This window comes from Argiope bruennichi, chromosome 5 (genome assembly GCF_947563725.1).
Source record: "Argiope bruennichi chromosome 5, qqArgBrue1.1, whole genome shotgun sequence".
Classification (NCBI taxonomy): domain Eukaryota; kingdom Metazoa; phylum Arthropoda; class Arachnida; order Araneae; family Araneidae; genus Argiope; species Argiope bruennichi.
In genome coordinates this window covers 55,848,531-55,865,121 of record NC_079155.1, presented here as the reverse complement: position 1 = coordinate 55,865,121, position 16,591 = coordinate 55,848,531, and the positions used below count along the sequence as shown (strand labels likewise).

Sequence of the window (16,591 nt, the reverse complement as noted above, 5' to 3'; positions counted from 1 at the left end):
CTTTTATAATTTCATATAATATTATCTACATATAAATAAAAATCATAAAATTATGTACAAAACATACATATTGGTATTCCAAAGTTTCAAATTTAAAATAAATGGCATAATAATAATGCTTCATATTGATACTATATGAAATTGAATGATGGAATGTGTGATGTTTGTAAAATCCAACATTTTTAGTTTGTAATGATATATTAAAATTTGTCTTTTAATATATGATGACATAATGCTTAGTTTACAAATACTTATGTAAATATGAGAATAAAAAATATTGCCTTCAGTTTCATATTAATATAGTTTGTTGCTTCAGCTTCAGTCATTATTGGATAATTCACTTATCTAAAATTAATCTTTGACATTTAACTTTTGTATTTCCCTTTGGTATGGTTTAAAAAAACTTTTTATAGCAAAAGTTAATAGCATATGGTTGTTTCTGATTATTAAATATATTAAATAAAAATGAATTTCGACATTATTAAATAAATGAATTTTGAATTACTATTTCCTTCTCCTGAACTAGGTTATTACACTTCCAATGTTTTAAAAAAAGTCATCTGAGTTTTGAATACCAATATATATGTTATAAGTTAATAAAAATATTTTTTCCTTAAGCAGTTGGCTTTTTATCTCCAAATATTTTCCCTTGTAGTTTAGATTTTATGTCATCATCTTTTTCTTTCTGGAGTTTTGCGAGATTCTTAAGTTCTTTCTGTATGACAGATTTAAAAGAGGGATCCAGTTCAGCAACTTTATCAAAATCTTTATGAGCATTATCCAAATCCCAAGTTCCAACATATGCCTTTCCTCTTCTATATAATGCTTTAACATTTTCTGAAATGGAAAAGTTTACATATAATTATAATCTACTAATAAATGGATAATATAATAAAACTGTAATATTACTAATTTAATTTAAATTATTATTTAGATGGCAATCTCTATCCCTATATTGATTTAAAATCTTATATAAACATATACAGAAGATTTCTGCATGCAATAATTTCCTTTTCTAGTCACATGTAACATTATAACTAAAATAAATTTGACAAAAGATTTTAGACCTATGATTTTTTTTTCAAATTATCTCATATATATATATATATGTAATGCATAGTTCAGATTTGTGTTATTTTAATTAAATGTTTTTCGAAGAGAGTTAAAAGATTAATTAAATTAATAGCATGCAGATACTGATTCATGAAAATTATGAAAAACAAAGAAAGGAGGGGAAAAAACATTATGTTTAGAGAGTTTTACTGATCTAGTTCTTATAATCTTTCTAATCCACAAACAAAACATACAATTTGGATACTACTGAATGTTTAAAAAGTATAAATAATTATGAAATCATTAAATATATTATCAAGTATACATTGATTTGTTTGTTTAGAAAATTTTTGCTTTTATCTACCATGAATTTATAAGTGTATTGTTTGCTTAAAATTATATATTTTTGTATATATAAGATATTTTATAAAATGAAGTATGAATTTTAATAATTTGTATGGATAAATAAAGAATCTGAATAAAATTTATATGAAAATAAACCATATGTTTTTATTTAAACATTTACAATAGAATCTTGATTATCCAAGACTATCAATTTGAGATTTGTGTTAAACAAGCTAATGACAGAAAATCGAATTTATATATATATATAATGCCTCAGACTGTATTAAAGTGAATATTTAGTCTAATTTACTTGATGCAAAACTGGACAGTATGAAGACTTGTAAAAGATCATTGTATTGATCTTCCATGATTCATGGAATTATGTATAAGAGAAAAGACAAAAATAAAGATACATTTTTAAACGTTTCAATTAGTACATAATAGTATAAATTTAGACTGTATAATACAAGATATTTATAGTCCCAATATCAGATAATCAAGGTTCTGCTATATTTTCATAAATTACAGAATTTTAAGCAAAAAAATGAATATTGTTGAAAGCCTTTACTAACTTGGGTCTTTTTCTAAAATTGTTGTTGTTGCATCAATAACAGGATAATAATCTTTCAGCAGCAGTTTGCATTGTGCATAATTGCAAAGAATTGGAATTTTCAGATTTTCCAGCTCCACCCATTCTTTATCTCCTGGTTTTTCTCTGAAATACAAAAGTATCTTTTATCTTTTGGTAAAAAGAAAATAGATTTCAATTATTTTGTACAATCGATTATTTTTATATATTTGTTTAGTAACTATTGGTGGTACTTTTTAACTTTTCAAGATGCAGAACCATATGTTTTCATTCTTCATAATCAACCCAAAAGCAATACTATTTTGTTGATAAATTTTTGTAAAAAAATTCTACAATTGACAAAATTTTGATTTATTATATTTATGAATATATCATAAATTATACTTATTAGCAGTTTCAAAATCAGTTCTTTTTCTAATCATTTAAATTCAAACTTAAGAACATTTTGACCTCAGAAGTGTGAAGATTTTTTTTATCTTTCTCAAGCATGTTAATCTCTGAAACTTCAACACCAGTAATTCTTTAATTACAATTTCATTTGAGCTGATAATGGCTGTAACTGTCTCTCTCTTTTTGTTCCTGAATTGAAAATTGAATGATGACATTACCTCTCAAATATCATCACTTGGATTCACTAAAAATAATTTCACCTTTAATCCAATAACAGCCCACGTTTAGAGTTTATTATAAAATAATTCTAAAATGCAACCATGAGGGAAAGTCATCAATGACTCTACATAGCAAATTAATTTTTAAATTTTACACAAACATACTGCTAGATCGTTCATACTTGCGAATGAATTTTATCTGAGCTGAAGAATGACAAATTTCATCTGAGTTGATAAAGGTTGGCAATTGCCTCTACTTTGAAAATTAAATGATGAATAGCTTCAATAGCTATTTGAGAAGTTGAATACTTCTCAAATAGCCATTGCTTGGATCCATTAATTTATAATCCAATAAGAAACCAAGTTTTAAATATATGATAAACTGATTTACTAAATGCACTTTTCCTCATGACTGTATTTGCTTAATGACTTTACACTGCAAAATAATTTATGTTATTCACAAATACATTGCTAGGTTGCTCATTCTAATTGTGGACTAATAATTAATTTCCAGACTATTAGAGATAGGCAGAAAAAGTTGGAAAAATGCTTTAAATGATGTAAAAATTATATTTTATAATTCTTGGTTGAATCAATAAATGTTTGGTTGAAAAGAGTAATGAAAAGTTAGTAATAACTTAACTTTTATACAATCCTATAAACCTATTAATCATAGTTCATAAAATTAATTATTTTTCACACTAACATTTTATGTAAAAATGCTACGGAGTTTTGAATATCATTAATTCAGACCACTTTTATATGGGAAAGATCCATAAATGCAGATACTAGCTAGCCTAAAATAAAAGAAAAAAATTCAAATTTTCATAATTACTATATTTAAATCATAGAAGTCTTTTTGTTGTTGTTGTTTATTTAAAATATAAGTAGACCAAAAATATTTTAACAATTTTTAAATATGAAATAGGACTTGTATATGGCTTAAAAAATGTAGACATTAAAATTTTGTATTTTGAATTTCATTTATTGACTGAAAGAATATAAAATATAATTCTTTGCATCATATAAAATGAAAAGCATTCTTCAAATTGGCAGTAAAATCTAATCTCCAAAAGTTATAAATTAACTATTATGCCACAATTAAAGTTGACAACCTTTAAAAGCTCTGAGCTTTAAGTTATGAAATCAAAACTGAATTTGATGGAAGATAACTTTTACAATTGAATTTACTTTCACAAAAATTAATCAATTAATTAATTTTCACACACAAACAGTACATTTGTCATTGCTCTTTATTATTTAAAATTGTATCTTAAGTTTGGATAATATTGCTTTAAAAGTTTTAACACAGGCTGCTACTCATAATTTAAACTTTTATTAATTAATAGTAATCTTAATATTAACATAATATTGTCAACATCATCAATGAAAACTGTATGATAAATAAAGTTGGGGAGTAATAATATACATATTATAAAATGTTGAATTGAAATATGGGAATGTACTGAGAAAACTCTATTTCTCTTTTGTCATTAGAATATTATGTTTATATTTACATATTATTTTTATTTCGACTAGCCCTAGTAAGAATTATGACTACCATTTGACTTTAGGAATGATATAAATTTTACAGTAAAAACAAAACAAAAAAAAGACAAATTTTTTAAATGATTAATTACTTTAAATACTGATTACCTACGCAACAGAATATATCTTTTTGATAAAGTTACAATTGTTCTAAAATAGGCTTAATCAGCAATAATACTAAATTACAATTTAAAATGTGTTTTAATATTTGAATTTTTTGCAATTTTAAAACATGGGTAAATGTCCTTGTCAATATTCTATCTCAAGATTAAAATTTCTACCCTGGAATCTTAAAAATATTTTTTTACAATTGAATGACTTCCAGAATGTACACTCAAAGTCGAATTAATCAATTTCATTGCTTGACCAGTTTTTTTCCCCCCATTTGAAAATAGAATAGAATGCAATGTTGCAAATCTTGTCTATCAACCATTTCTTATAAAATTGATACACATGAAATGGCAGCTAGTAAATTACAGAAACTTATGTAAAAATTACAAACCATTAATGACTAAGTAACATATATTCAAAATGTCAGGTAAATTAAATGCTAAAGTATGTTTTTAATGCAATTAACTTCACAGTCGTATCTCTTTCCAACTTAAAACTATTATATAATATAAAAAATATAAATAAAAAAATGAATAAAAAAATAGGAATAAGTTGAGCTTTTAAGCACAATAATATATTATATATTGCAATTGTGTTTTCAGGTACTTGATGGTGTCCAACAGATATTGAAAGTTCATTGATATCCAATTCTTAAAAGTCTATGAAGAAAGATAAAGAGTTGAAAGTTGATTTCAAGTTTAAAGAGTTGATTTCAAGAATGAATATAAAATATAACCAAGTAACGCTAATCTGAGACATTGCTCTAACCTATCGAAGCCCTTCATTGAAAAAAGAATTACGACCATCCTAAACTTTGGCAAATATTTTAAATTTGACTAATTAATATCACCATAAAAGATATTAAAATCAATCTATAAAATGTTTTTACAAAAACTAGACTTTACTTAAATATTTTCCTTGACAGCTATCCTAATGATTCGTTGCAATACCTCAATATTAACTGTTCTAACAATCCAATAGCTTCAGCATATTTTTTAGAAGCTTCATCATATTGCTGCTGTTTGTACAACTGGTTTCCACATTCTTTTAATTGTGGCACAGTTCGAAGCTTCTCCTCAGGATCCATAGACCAAGCTTCTTTTTTATATTCTCCAGGGTGTTCTACCTTCACAAGTTCTGCAAGCAAAGAAAATATTTAGATTCATTTATAAATCTATATATCAACACAGTTGATCAGTTACATAATAATTAAATGACAAGCAATATATTAAATCTGCAGATTTATAGCTTCTTAATTCTATCAGAGAAATACACTATCATGAACACACATCTTATTTGCTTTATTTCTTAATAATTCAAGATACTGTTATAAAGCATATCTATATTTTAGATTTATAAATAATTACTTGCTTTGATGCATTAATTTAGAATACAAAAATTATACAGAAAAAAATAATTAGATGAGACAAGTTGGCTCTGTTTGAAATGAATAAAATTTATTACAGTCAGAAAATGCAAAAATATACAGATGAAAGATAAGCACTTAAGTAAATTTGTAATTATTATTAAAGGTTTTAAATTTTGCAAAGTGGAAACATACATTTGCTCTCAAGGAATCATTGAATTTGAACCTCATGATAGTGGTGTTCTTATCATGCATATATATATACATTATAATTTAAAAAATATTATTTTTACTGGTATTAAATAATAATAAAGAATACTACAAGGATTAAATAAAAATATTAAATATTATTACTGCAAGGATTTTCAGAAAATCCTTGCAGCTATATTCAGTTATACAGATTTTAATTTCTAACCATGCCACCCATCAAAGTCTTGAAACTAATAACATAATTTTTTGTAATATTATTTTAACTTTAACAAATGTCTTATAAATTAAATATTATTAATACTCACCTAAAGTAAACTGCAAATCCTTTGGTTCTCTAACCAACACATCTAAATCTGCATGTCCCAATCCTTCAGTGAAAGCCATCATTCCACAGCAATGACCTTTAGTACTTTTTGATATACCAGCAAACTCACGATAACTCTTTGATACTAATGGATAAGAGTCCACCAGCTTAAAGAAAAATATTTTAATAAATGTCAAAATAAAAAATTTTAAAAGAATGAAACAATGCTTTTTTTTAATAAACATATTTTTATTTGGCAAATAAGTACAAACTATATTGCTTTCAATTTGCGTAGTAATCCACAAAATCAATTAATATCAATGTTAATATTTTTAGTATTCAATAATCAATGATTTAATTAAATTCCCCTAAAATTATCTTTAATGATTAATTTAAAAAATTAATTTATCAAAAACTTTTAAAGACTCCTTGAAAATTTCTTATTAGTTTTTAGTTACTAGATGAACATTGATACTTTATATTAAAGACTAAACATGTTCGAAATACAAATATATTTTTTATTGTAGTTTATTAACCAAATTTCATATTTAAAATCTTAAACATTTTAATGAAAAAAACATTCATGTTTTAATATTATTATTGGCCTGCCACGGAACCATAGACTGAAAGAAAATTAGATGAGACAATTAGAAATTCAAAAAGTAAATTATTGCTTAAAATATTAGAAAAATTATAATCATTACTGCTTTTAAAGTAAGCATTTTTTGAAGAATTTGATAATCTCAGTGATGATTTGATTGAAGTACAAATTAAGTATTCTCACTCATGATGAAAAAATGCAAGTATTTTAACTTTAAAACAAAACAAATCACAGATTTCTTGAATTCAGAAAAGTTAATTTAAAATTGGGAATAAAATTGATAGGATTTGATATTAACAATACTTTTCCTTTGACTTGTCTTTATCCATTTTTTTAAATATAGGATTTAAAACCGTTACTTTTCTACAAAACTGTCAGTTGTTCAAATATGTTCAATCTAAAAAAAAAACCCTAAAATTATCAAAATTAAAAGAAAAAAATTATCAGGATTATCATTTTATACTTTGGCATAATAATAAAAATTAATGTTATTATTACTTAAAATTTATTAAAAATAATTCAAAAGCTAATTTAATGAATTTATCTATTTTATAACCTTTAATGTTCTCCTTTCCTATTGAAAATCTAATTATATATATATAATACATTGTTGATCACATTCACCAGTTAAATTATTTAAAAGATGATGCAGTTACTCTGATTAGCAGATAAAATAAATAATTGGGATCTCAATAAAAGTCTGTTGATACTATTAAAAAAATTGACTTAAAAGGGTTAAAACGTATATTAAAAATTATATTTAAAAGATAAATGCATAATTTTTTATAATAAAAGAATAATATAATTAAAATATAATACAAACCTTTGCATTATAAAGTATTTTTTAGTGTTAAGACTGTTTGAAAATAATACAAAATTTGCAAAATTTTTAAACTCATAATTTTGAGATTTCTAGCAAATACAATTAAATAACTATTTGGATGTATAATTATATTTATGGATTTTAGTATTTAATCATATTTGTTCATATTTGTTAAATATCATTAGCAGATTTTTTTTCCTTTAAGAAATCATGTTACAAGTTGGTTAAGTTTAAGTAAATAATAAAGAAATTGTTACCATACATTCTTTGGAACTGTAAATTTTGCAACTTCCCCAACGTTCATGGTTTCTAAACATTTTTCCCAAATGGGCATCTTAAACTGTTTTCCTAAAATTATTTCCATAGGGTGATCAATTTTCTTGCTATCATCAATACATTCTTGTACCTCGCCATTTTGATCAATTATGTGCGTTGTAAAATGAAAAGTAATCTGAAAAAAATAAAAAAGGTAATAAATAAACAATTAAACAAAAATGCATAAATATATATATTTAAATTTATTGCAACTGATCTAGTTTCCAAAGCAATAAAACATTTAACAATATTCTTATTAATATATATATTTTTAAAAATTCTTTTCCAATGAAAAATTTAATAAAAATATAATCATACTTTAATTCACAAGGGCCTTGGGATCATTAATAGATTTTTCTTGTTAATCATGAATGTTCAAATTGTTGAAACTCTACATCAGAAAGAAAAAAAGCTTTTAAAGATAAAAGAAAGAAAAGATGATATTCTTATTTTTTCAAATCCATTTTCGAAAAAATGACGAATAAATTTCGATCTGGAAATGAAAAGATGAGAGCACTTTCCATAAGTCAAATCGATGGTATCAAGGATCATGCCAAAAGATTCAGAGAAAGAATGGAAGAAAGGGTTAACCTAGCGTGAAGAGAGATTGGCAGACAAAAGCAGCCCTCTCTCTCATAAGAAGAATTGAAAGGTTCCACTCTAAACTGAAGGATCCATCTAAAGGTAGGAAAAAATGAAGGATCCATTTGTGGAATTCCATGTATGATGGTGGTGGACACAGATGCCAATATAACTCTTTTAAGAACAGCTTTGGCCCAGCAATGAAAGAAAAACATATATGTATTTCCAAACATTTTTTAAATATTGCTATTGCCAGAAAAGCAAAAACAATGAGAGATGGAAGCATCAATCAAACGTTGATCCAGTATATTCCAAAATAGTATTAATGCGGTCAAAATCATTTATTCATATTCCCTGCTTGGATTTTCTTCGAAAATTTAACTTTTCAGTAAATGGGAGAGAAATCAAATTTCTTTGTTCTCAGACAAAGTACAGCATCACAAAGGAACCACATCCAAAATACTGATATTCTCTCTAAAAGACTCTGCACTGAAAGCTACAAATACTACTCGAATACTGAGAAAAGTTTAAATGGAAATGGATATTTCTGTGAAAGTTTTAATAACGATAACAGCGGATCCCTGGTCTTCAAATGAAATTCAAAAATCACAGTTGAGAGATCCAGATATCAGATCAAATCTGAATAAGAAATTAAATTCGACAAATCGGCTATCAAGGCAAGAAACTTGCTTCGGAGAGTCTTGCTATAAGACGGTACTGAGACTACCTTTGTGGCTCCTTAATTCTCCCGAGTTGCGTCTTATATCGTAACTTGGAAAGTGATAATGGAACTCTTGTTAATGCAACTGATGCTCTCGAAATGGGAGAGAAATTCTGAAACAGATTTATGACAGTGCAAACGAATGATATTTTGATTAAAACATTAAGTCAAAACATTTACTTAAGAGCAAGCACTTTTACAAGAAAAATGGCTCAGAAAATGCCAAGCTTATAGAGCCCGAAAAGGACAGTAAAGAACTAAGTTTGTAGTACTATAAATGAGTGCATCATTCAAGATAATGACTTTGGATATTCTGCGACCTCTCCCATTAACTTCAAAGACCAAATGATATATTTAGATCCATAGACTATTTTATCTGAAGGTCAGAGACAATTTCAATTCCTGATCAGGAAACTTCAACTATACCTACGGAATTTATTCCAAGTAGAATTCCGCATTATGGCGCGCCTATGGTATTATATTTAAATCAAAGCACAAATCTTAATTCCTTGCTTTTTTTTTTTTTTTTTTAGCTCTGCAAACTTTTGTGAATTCCAAAAATTTGAACAACAATATTACATCTTGAGTCCTTACATCTTGGCATGAACTTTAGATTTAATCGAATGATTTGAAGTCATCTTTCGTAATTTGTCTCAAAGAAGCACACTAATTAAAGAAATGCATTTACCACTCTTTTCTCATCCAAATGCGGCTCATGAAGTGACTGGATAGGCTCCCTCGGAGATACTTTTCGATAGGGAAGAATTTTATATTATCCTCAAGAAACTGAACGATACCATCATAGAGTTCAGAAGTGGTTCAACGCTAAGCCAAAAGTTATTCACATCAATTAGCTAGATCCATATTGACATATTGATCTTAGTTCTAGATGATAGGAGTTCAAGGACATGCAGTCTTTGAACATGGCAGCAGTCTTCAGCATGAAATCAGACCTGTGATATTGCTTTTTACGCAAGTAGTTTCATGAGAAGAAAGAGAATTTTTACAAATATTTTAATGACTGCTGGATGGATGTCAGGTCAACAATTCCTAACTTGGAGACAAAAATCAAAGTTCCTGAAACAAGTGAATTGGTGACCTTTCGATTGGAAACAAAGACACGATATCCTTTTAAAAATTTTTTTTCCCTGTCATGGAGTTTATAAAAGTCCAAGAAACACATTTTAAGCCTAATAGACGAGTGAATCTTCTCTTTAAATTGTTATTCACCAGCGAGTTCTCTCTGTGCATTTTGTGCTGCTGTACGAAGGGGAGCAGAATTACTAATCAGAAAATATAATTAAAACTTTTATAATAACACTGTTATAAGAAGTTTAATAGTGATTTTGTAATATAATAATATTTCTATGTGTTTTTGTTACCTGTTTTTCATATCTTCATGAATTTATGATTTCTCATCAATTTATAAAACAAAGTTTGGCTGCATATATAAAGTCAACCTATCCACAGTATTTTGCTGTTGTAAGCAATAATCAGATCAATACCAAAATTTATATACACAGAGTATTCAAATTTTGTATTCAATAATTCTGAAATAAAATGTTCCAAAATTTCCCTATAGATGTTCCTTTATTTTTATTTTGCTAAAAAGAAATTATTAATATTAATTTTAAAAAAGAAAAAAAAAACATTCAACACAAATGAATAATTCAATTTTTTTAAATGACTTTATTGAAACAGTGATCAAGTTTCCAGATTTTTAAAGCTGATGAAACTTTTCTGCTTTGCACAAATACCTTTTAGAAAGAATATAGTCAACATAAGGCTATTACAATCCCACGAACTACAATCAAGTTATTAACAATGTATTTACAGGAATTCATAGATACTCCAGTTCCATTATAAATGCCATAGTGATGCTTTTGTGAATTTCGAAACAAAAACAATAACAAAAATTATAGTGTGAGCTGGTATCACCACAAGATGGTAGGAATTCACATTTATCTTAGAATCTTGCTTTTCTGGCCATCAGAAAAAATGTTCCCCATTCTGTTAATGCACTAATGTATTGTAACATGCTCCAGACATTCATGATACCACAGCTGCAATAGTGTTTTAATGCACCTTCCTTTATGGAAGTTGTTGTAATTCTACATATAAAGAAATGTGCACAACATTTATTCTATTAAATGTCACTTAACTGATGACTGAGTATGAATCACATGCTTTATAATGTTTGGCCATTGCCCTCCTGATCTGTCATGAAAATTCTGACTGTGAGGTTATGGTGTATCACAATGCAATTGTAACTCAAATAGAACTAAAAGATAATATTGCATAATGAAATGCAAATCTCATAGGTGACGATCTGTAATCTGCAGTTGATCAAACTGTTTGACCTCAAAATAAAAATTAGCAATTGGAAATGTATTGAACAATATCACATCCTCCATCAAATATTTGATGCTACTTTTTTTTTTATGAAATAAAAGTGTTTTTAACACCCTACTATTTTTTCATGTACACGCAACAATAAAAGTGTATTCTGCAAAACAATTTTAGAATTAACTTCTCTTACTGCTAAATCTCTGAAATATATATTAGAATTTTACAAGTATATATTTTTGTATTAATACAGTAATTATTTTCAATTAATTTGAATATTTGAATGTTCCAATTTATTTATTAATCAGATACATTACCATTAGTGTAGCATCAGTCAAAAAATCAGTGCAAACCTACTTAAATATTTATGTGCTGAAATGGTCAAAAGTATTGATAAGATTTGGCATGTTTTTGAATAATGTTGCACTAAAAAAATAGTCTATAATAATATTAGCTGTTAAATATAGTCAAAATTATAATAAATGTATAATAAATTAAAATTTTATATAAGAATGCATGCTTTGAACAAAGCAACTTAGTTAATTTTGAATTTTTTTAAACAATGATTTAAAAAAATAATATTTAACTTAGACTCAAATTAAAAAGAAAAAAATGATGCAATGAACAGCTTTAGTTCTGATTTATATATCACTATCAACAGCAATGAAAAAAGGATGGCAAATAGGCTTTAAGTATAAGCTTAAAGTTATAACTTATTTTGGGTAAATATATGAAGCTATAGAAATAAAGATATCAAACTGATCATTTACAAAGTATCACCAAGCATTTTCAAGGGCAAAAAAAGAAAAAGAAAGGGGGGGGGGGAAGCTTTTAAATGTTTATTAATATTTGCAAACAGAGCTGAAAATTGAAAGATTTTTGTCGTTAGAATTTAAATTGGTATTACAGAAATTTGGTGCCAAACAAACAAACAACAACAACAACAACAAAAAAAAAACCATGGTAATATACATTCAAGAAAATCAGATTTCAGAAGAAAGATCAGATCAGAAAGAAGATTTTACAATTCAGAAGAATTAATTAAAGCTAAGAGTATGGTATTGTCAATTAATATTAAGCAAGTAAGCACAATAATTCAATCTATCTATCTATATATAAAAGATATACATATACAGTGATTTTAAGACTGATATTTAAACCTATATAGTAATAAATACACAATGTAGTTAATATAATTTAAGCCCTACCTTAAAAAAAAATTTTTTAATATGTTAAAGACAAAAGTACTGAGTAAGACAAGATATCAGATAATATATAGAAACTATACACAAACTAGGACTAATAACTTGCAATATGATTCCTAAATAAATTTAAAACCTCATACCACATATATTTTGACAATCTAAAAAATAAAAATTATTTAATGATACCAAAGTTCAGTATATGAAAAATTAATTAACCACAGGGAGTGATTTCCCCAAAACTGTCTTGAATACTCTATAATAAAGGTGTAATATCAGAGAATTCCTTGTTTGGCACTGGAGTTACAATAGTTATGAAATACAAATCTGTGGCATGAATTTAGCATTTTTACTGAATCTATTGAGGGATCCTTGGCAAGTTTTTTGGCGATTAATCATTAGTATATAGTGAATAGCATCGGAAAATCGAATTTGTGTTTTGGATGTATTTTTGCCAGCCGATTGAAACAAAAATTTGTCACAAAGCTATTTCTGTAGTAACAAAATTACATACCAAATTTAATATATTATAATAATTCCATTTTTTAGTTATCATGTTTACATGTTTTTGAAAGTTCAAACAAACAGTCAACCCCTTGTTGGATTTCGCTCAGAATTTGAAAAATGTCTACACTGTCAAATTTTATCCTTCCAACTCTCTCAGTTTTGTAGTTATTGTGTTAACTTATATTTGAATAGCAGGACAAACAAACTTCCTCTGGTTGGATTTTGCTTAAATTTTGAAAGAAAATCTCCAAATATAGTGTAAAAATATTATACCAAATTTCATCTGTTTAGCTCAAAGCATTTTTGAGTTACCCTTGTCAAAGACAAACAGATAGACAATTTCCAAAAATGTGTTTTTAAAATTAGGAGGTCTAAGTGTTTAAATTTTTTGAAATACTTTCACCATACGACATATGTGAGAAAGTAAAAATTATTTAATGATACCAAAGTTCAGTATATGAAAAATTAATTAACCACAGGGAGTGATTTCCCCAAAACTGTCTTGAATACTCTATAAGAATACTCTATAATAAAGATTTAATTTGCTTTTATATGCAATTATATTATATTGCTCGATAATTTTTTCCCTTTCTAATTGCCAAAAAAGTTTCAATGGTTTTAAAGTATCATGGTGCTCCTGACTTCAAAATTAATGTTACTATTATGGACTTAGAAATAATTTATATTTTTAACATTTCAACAATATCTGTTGGTACAAATATATAATGCTGATGTTAATTTGCTAACTTCATTTATTTTACTCTTATATTTAAAATCACAATGGAAATAGTCGAAAACAACAATTAATGAGAACTTACATTTTTCCTACAGTATTCTTACACTTGTTTCATATTAATGCTTAACATTCCTTTGTTAAATTAAGGTACACAATAATAAAATAAATCTGGTAATAATAGAAACAGTACATATCATCCTATTTTACATGGATTCATATGGAATTTTTTTTTTTTCAATTGTTATAAAAAATTGTATGATTTGGGAAACATTATGCTTCTAAAGCAAAGTTTCACTGTAATTTCATACTGCATTTAGTATCCAAAATTACAACTGTCAGAGAATTAAAAAGTTTTATGCTTAGAAAAAATTACTTGCGATAATAGTCACAAATCGTATTACTGAAATATTAAAGCACCTAATTATTCAGTGTTTATCTCTCCATGCCTGAAGTGATAAATTATTTCATTCAATTAGAGCCTAATTCTAGTTTCTAATTATTCAGTAGAAACTAGAACTGCTTGCTAAATTTGATTTAACTACTATGAAGCAAGTTGAACTATCTAATTAACTAACCTAATTAAGGTTCATGAGAACAGCAGCTTTGTCAAATTAACAAACAAAGACAAATCTAAATGAAAACTTTGACTATAAGCTTGAGAATACAATACTATGCATTTTTGCAGAATGAAGAGAAAATAGTTTTTTTCAAATTAAAATTAATTAGGAATTATTTGAGATCAGCCATATCATATTTAGTAAGGTTTTCAGTAAGTTCATATAAGCAGGAAGTTTTCAATCAATTCTATCAATGTCAATGATATCGAGAAATGTTAATCCTCAAAAATTAGGCGGGCACTTTGTAAGATATAAAAATAAAAAATAATTTACATTCATATATTATACATTTAGTTTTTGCTCCTAATATTTCTGCACTTTTGTATCATTATTTTATTTTTTTGACAATAATTTTTTATTAGATAAATTATTTTTCTTAGTAAAAACTTTTCATGACAAATATAATGATAATGATATCAAAGAGTAGTTTCCATTGAAAATGTAATTTTTGTTGTTTTTTGTCATGGGATTTAAAGTTGTTAGATTAATTTTTATAACAGTCTTTAATTAAATGTTTTTTCCGTACTTTTCATAGATTTAGGTATAAATACCGTTCATTGAAATTTATCAAGAAAATATTAAACAAATCACATCTTAATTACAGAATTTAAGACCAGTAACTAGTTTTATTTTATGATGAGGGATAATAAAGGCCTACAGCAAGCGAATGTGATAACTGATGTAGAAGCATCAAAATGTTACACATATTTGCTTCAAATGTGATATTCCCTACAGCCAAAACTGTTCTGATGTGTAATTTGATACAAGGTTTTGGATTATGTAATGTATAGCATTTATTTTATATTGCAATTGAAGCTGCAACATGATTTAAGTGCTTAATTAGAAATCAGCTTTCATATACAGTCATTTTCGCAAAAAAAAAAAAAAAAAAAAAAAATTATCGCCACTTTTTAGTAAAATGGCCGAATATGGCGCCAACGGTGGCAATAGCGTAACGGTAGCAAAAGCGCCTCCGAAAAATTGCCAACCTCGCAAGGCGCCAAATGACTGTATATCAAAACTTAGCCAAAATTACTGAAATATCATTGACAATAAAGTAAGTATCCCCCAGTGTTACTCATACTGGAAATCTTGTTTCAAAATCAAAGAAAATTTTTTATAACTTGAATTGTTGATACACATGTTAAGGGTAAAACAAATTTAAACCTAAATTTGAAAGAAGCGCTTATAAATTTTAACATCATTAAAATCATACCGTGCCTTCAGTTTTCCAAAATTTGTGCAAGCGTGATTCAACTTAAAGGAATAATTACTAAAAGGCATTTTCTTAGTAAATAACATTTTTAAAATCTTTTTTTTTTTTTTTTTTTTAAGAAAAAAGAATTAAAAACCTAAACAAAAGTCATTTTACCTAACAATATAAAATCATATAGTTAACAAGCCCTGGTTATTTTCTATAAGTTTTATTAAAACTTCATCTCCGAAACATGGTAATTCTTTTAATTTAAACAAGAAACAAACCTTTGAACCGTCTTGAAAATCGGAAAATCCATTTTTTCCAGCAAATACAATAGTCTTTTTGACACCATCCATCATATTAGAACATTCCATAATGTTCTTTTTGTCTCTTCCTTATTTAAAAAACAATATATCAGTCTTCAAAGAAAAAACAAAACCATATTTCAATTTTCAATGTAAACAATGGAATAGCCAATGTTGCCATATATTTGCCAGTTGTGCGAAAAAGTGGTTACCGATGGTTGTCAAAAAATATATATATATATACAATTACTGAAGATTAAAAAAATAACTAATGTTTTTAATAGCATTCTGAAATTGTAATTGTGATTCTTGACGGTTTTATATGTAAAAAATAGGTGGATTGCTCATGATGTCTGATTATGAAAATGATTCAATTTTTGAAAAAGGAACACGGCGTCTTTGATTTATAGAATCAGTCAGACTTCATTAATTAAAAACTCATTTTTAACTTTTTAAATTATTTTTATTCCTTATTTAAAAATTTAAAAGTTGACATCTTTAAGC

General features: G+C 26.2%; 1 protein-coding gene across 1 annotated transcript; it reads right to left on the bottom strand.

Moving 5' to 3' along the window:
* Positions 1 to 8: 8 nt before the first annotated feature.
* On the bottom strand, positions 9 to 16,256 carry LOC129969252 (AH receptor-interacting protein-like). The gene is made up of 6 exons (XM_056083717.1): positions 16,067 to 16,256; positions 7,821 to 8,009; positions 6,136 to 6,301; positions 5,205 to 5,391; positions 1,971 to 2,113; positions 9 to 837 (listed from the first exon to the last, which is right to left on the bottom strand). The coding sequence occupies exons 1-6, from the start codon at positions 16,154 to 16,156 to the stop codon at positions 614 to 616; spliced, it is 999 nt and encodes a 332-aa protein (XP_055939692.1). The 5' UTR covers positions 16,157 to 16,256; the 3' UTR covers positions 9 to 613.
* Positions 16,257 to 16,591: the final 335 nt, after the last annotated feature.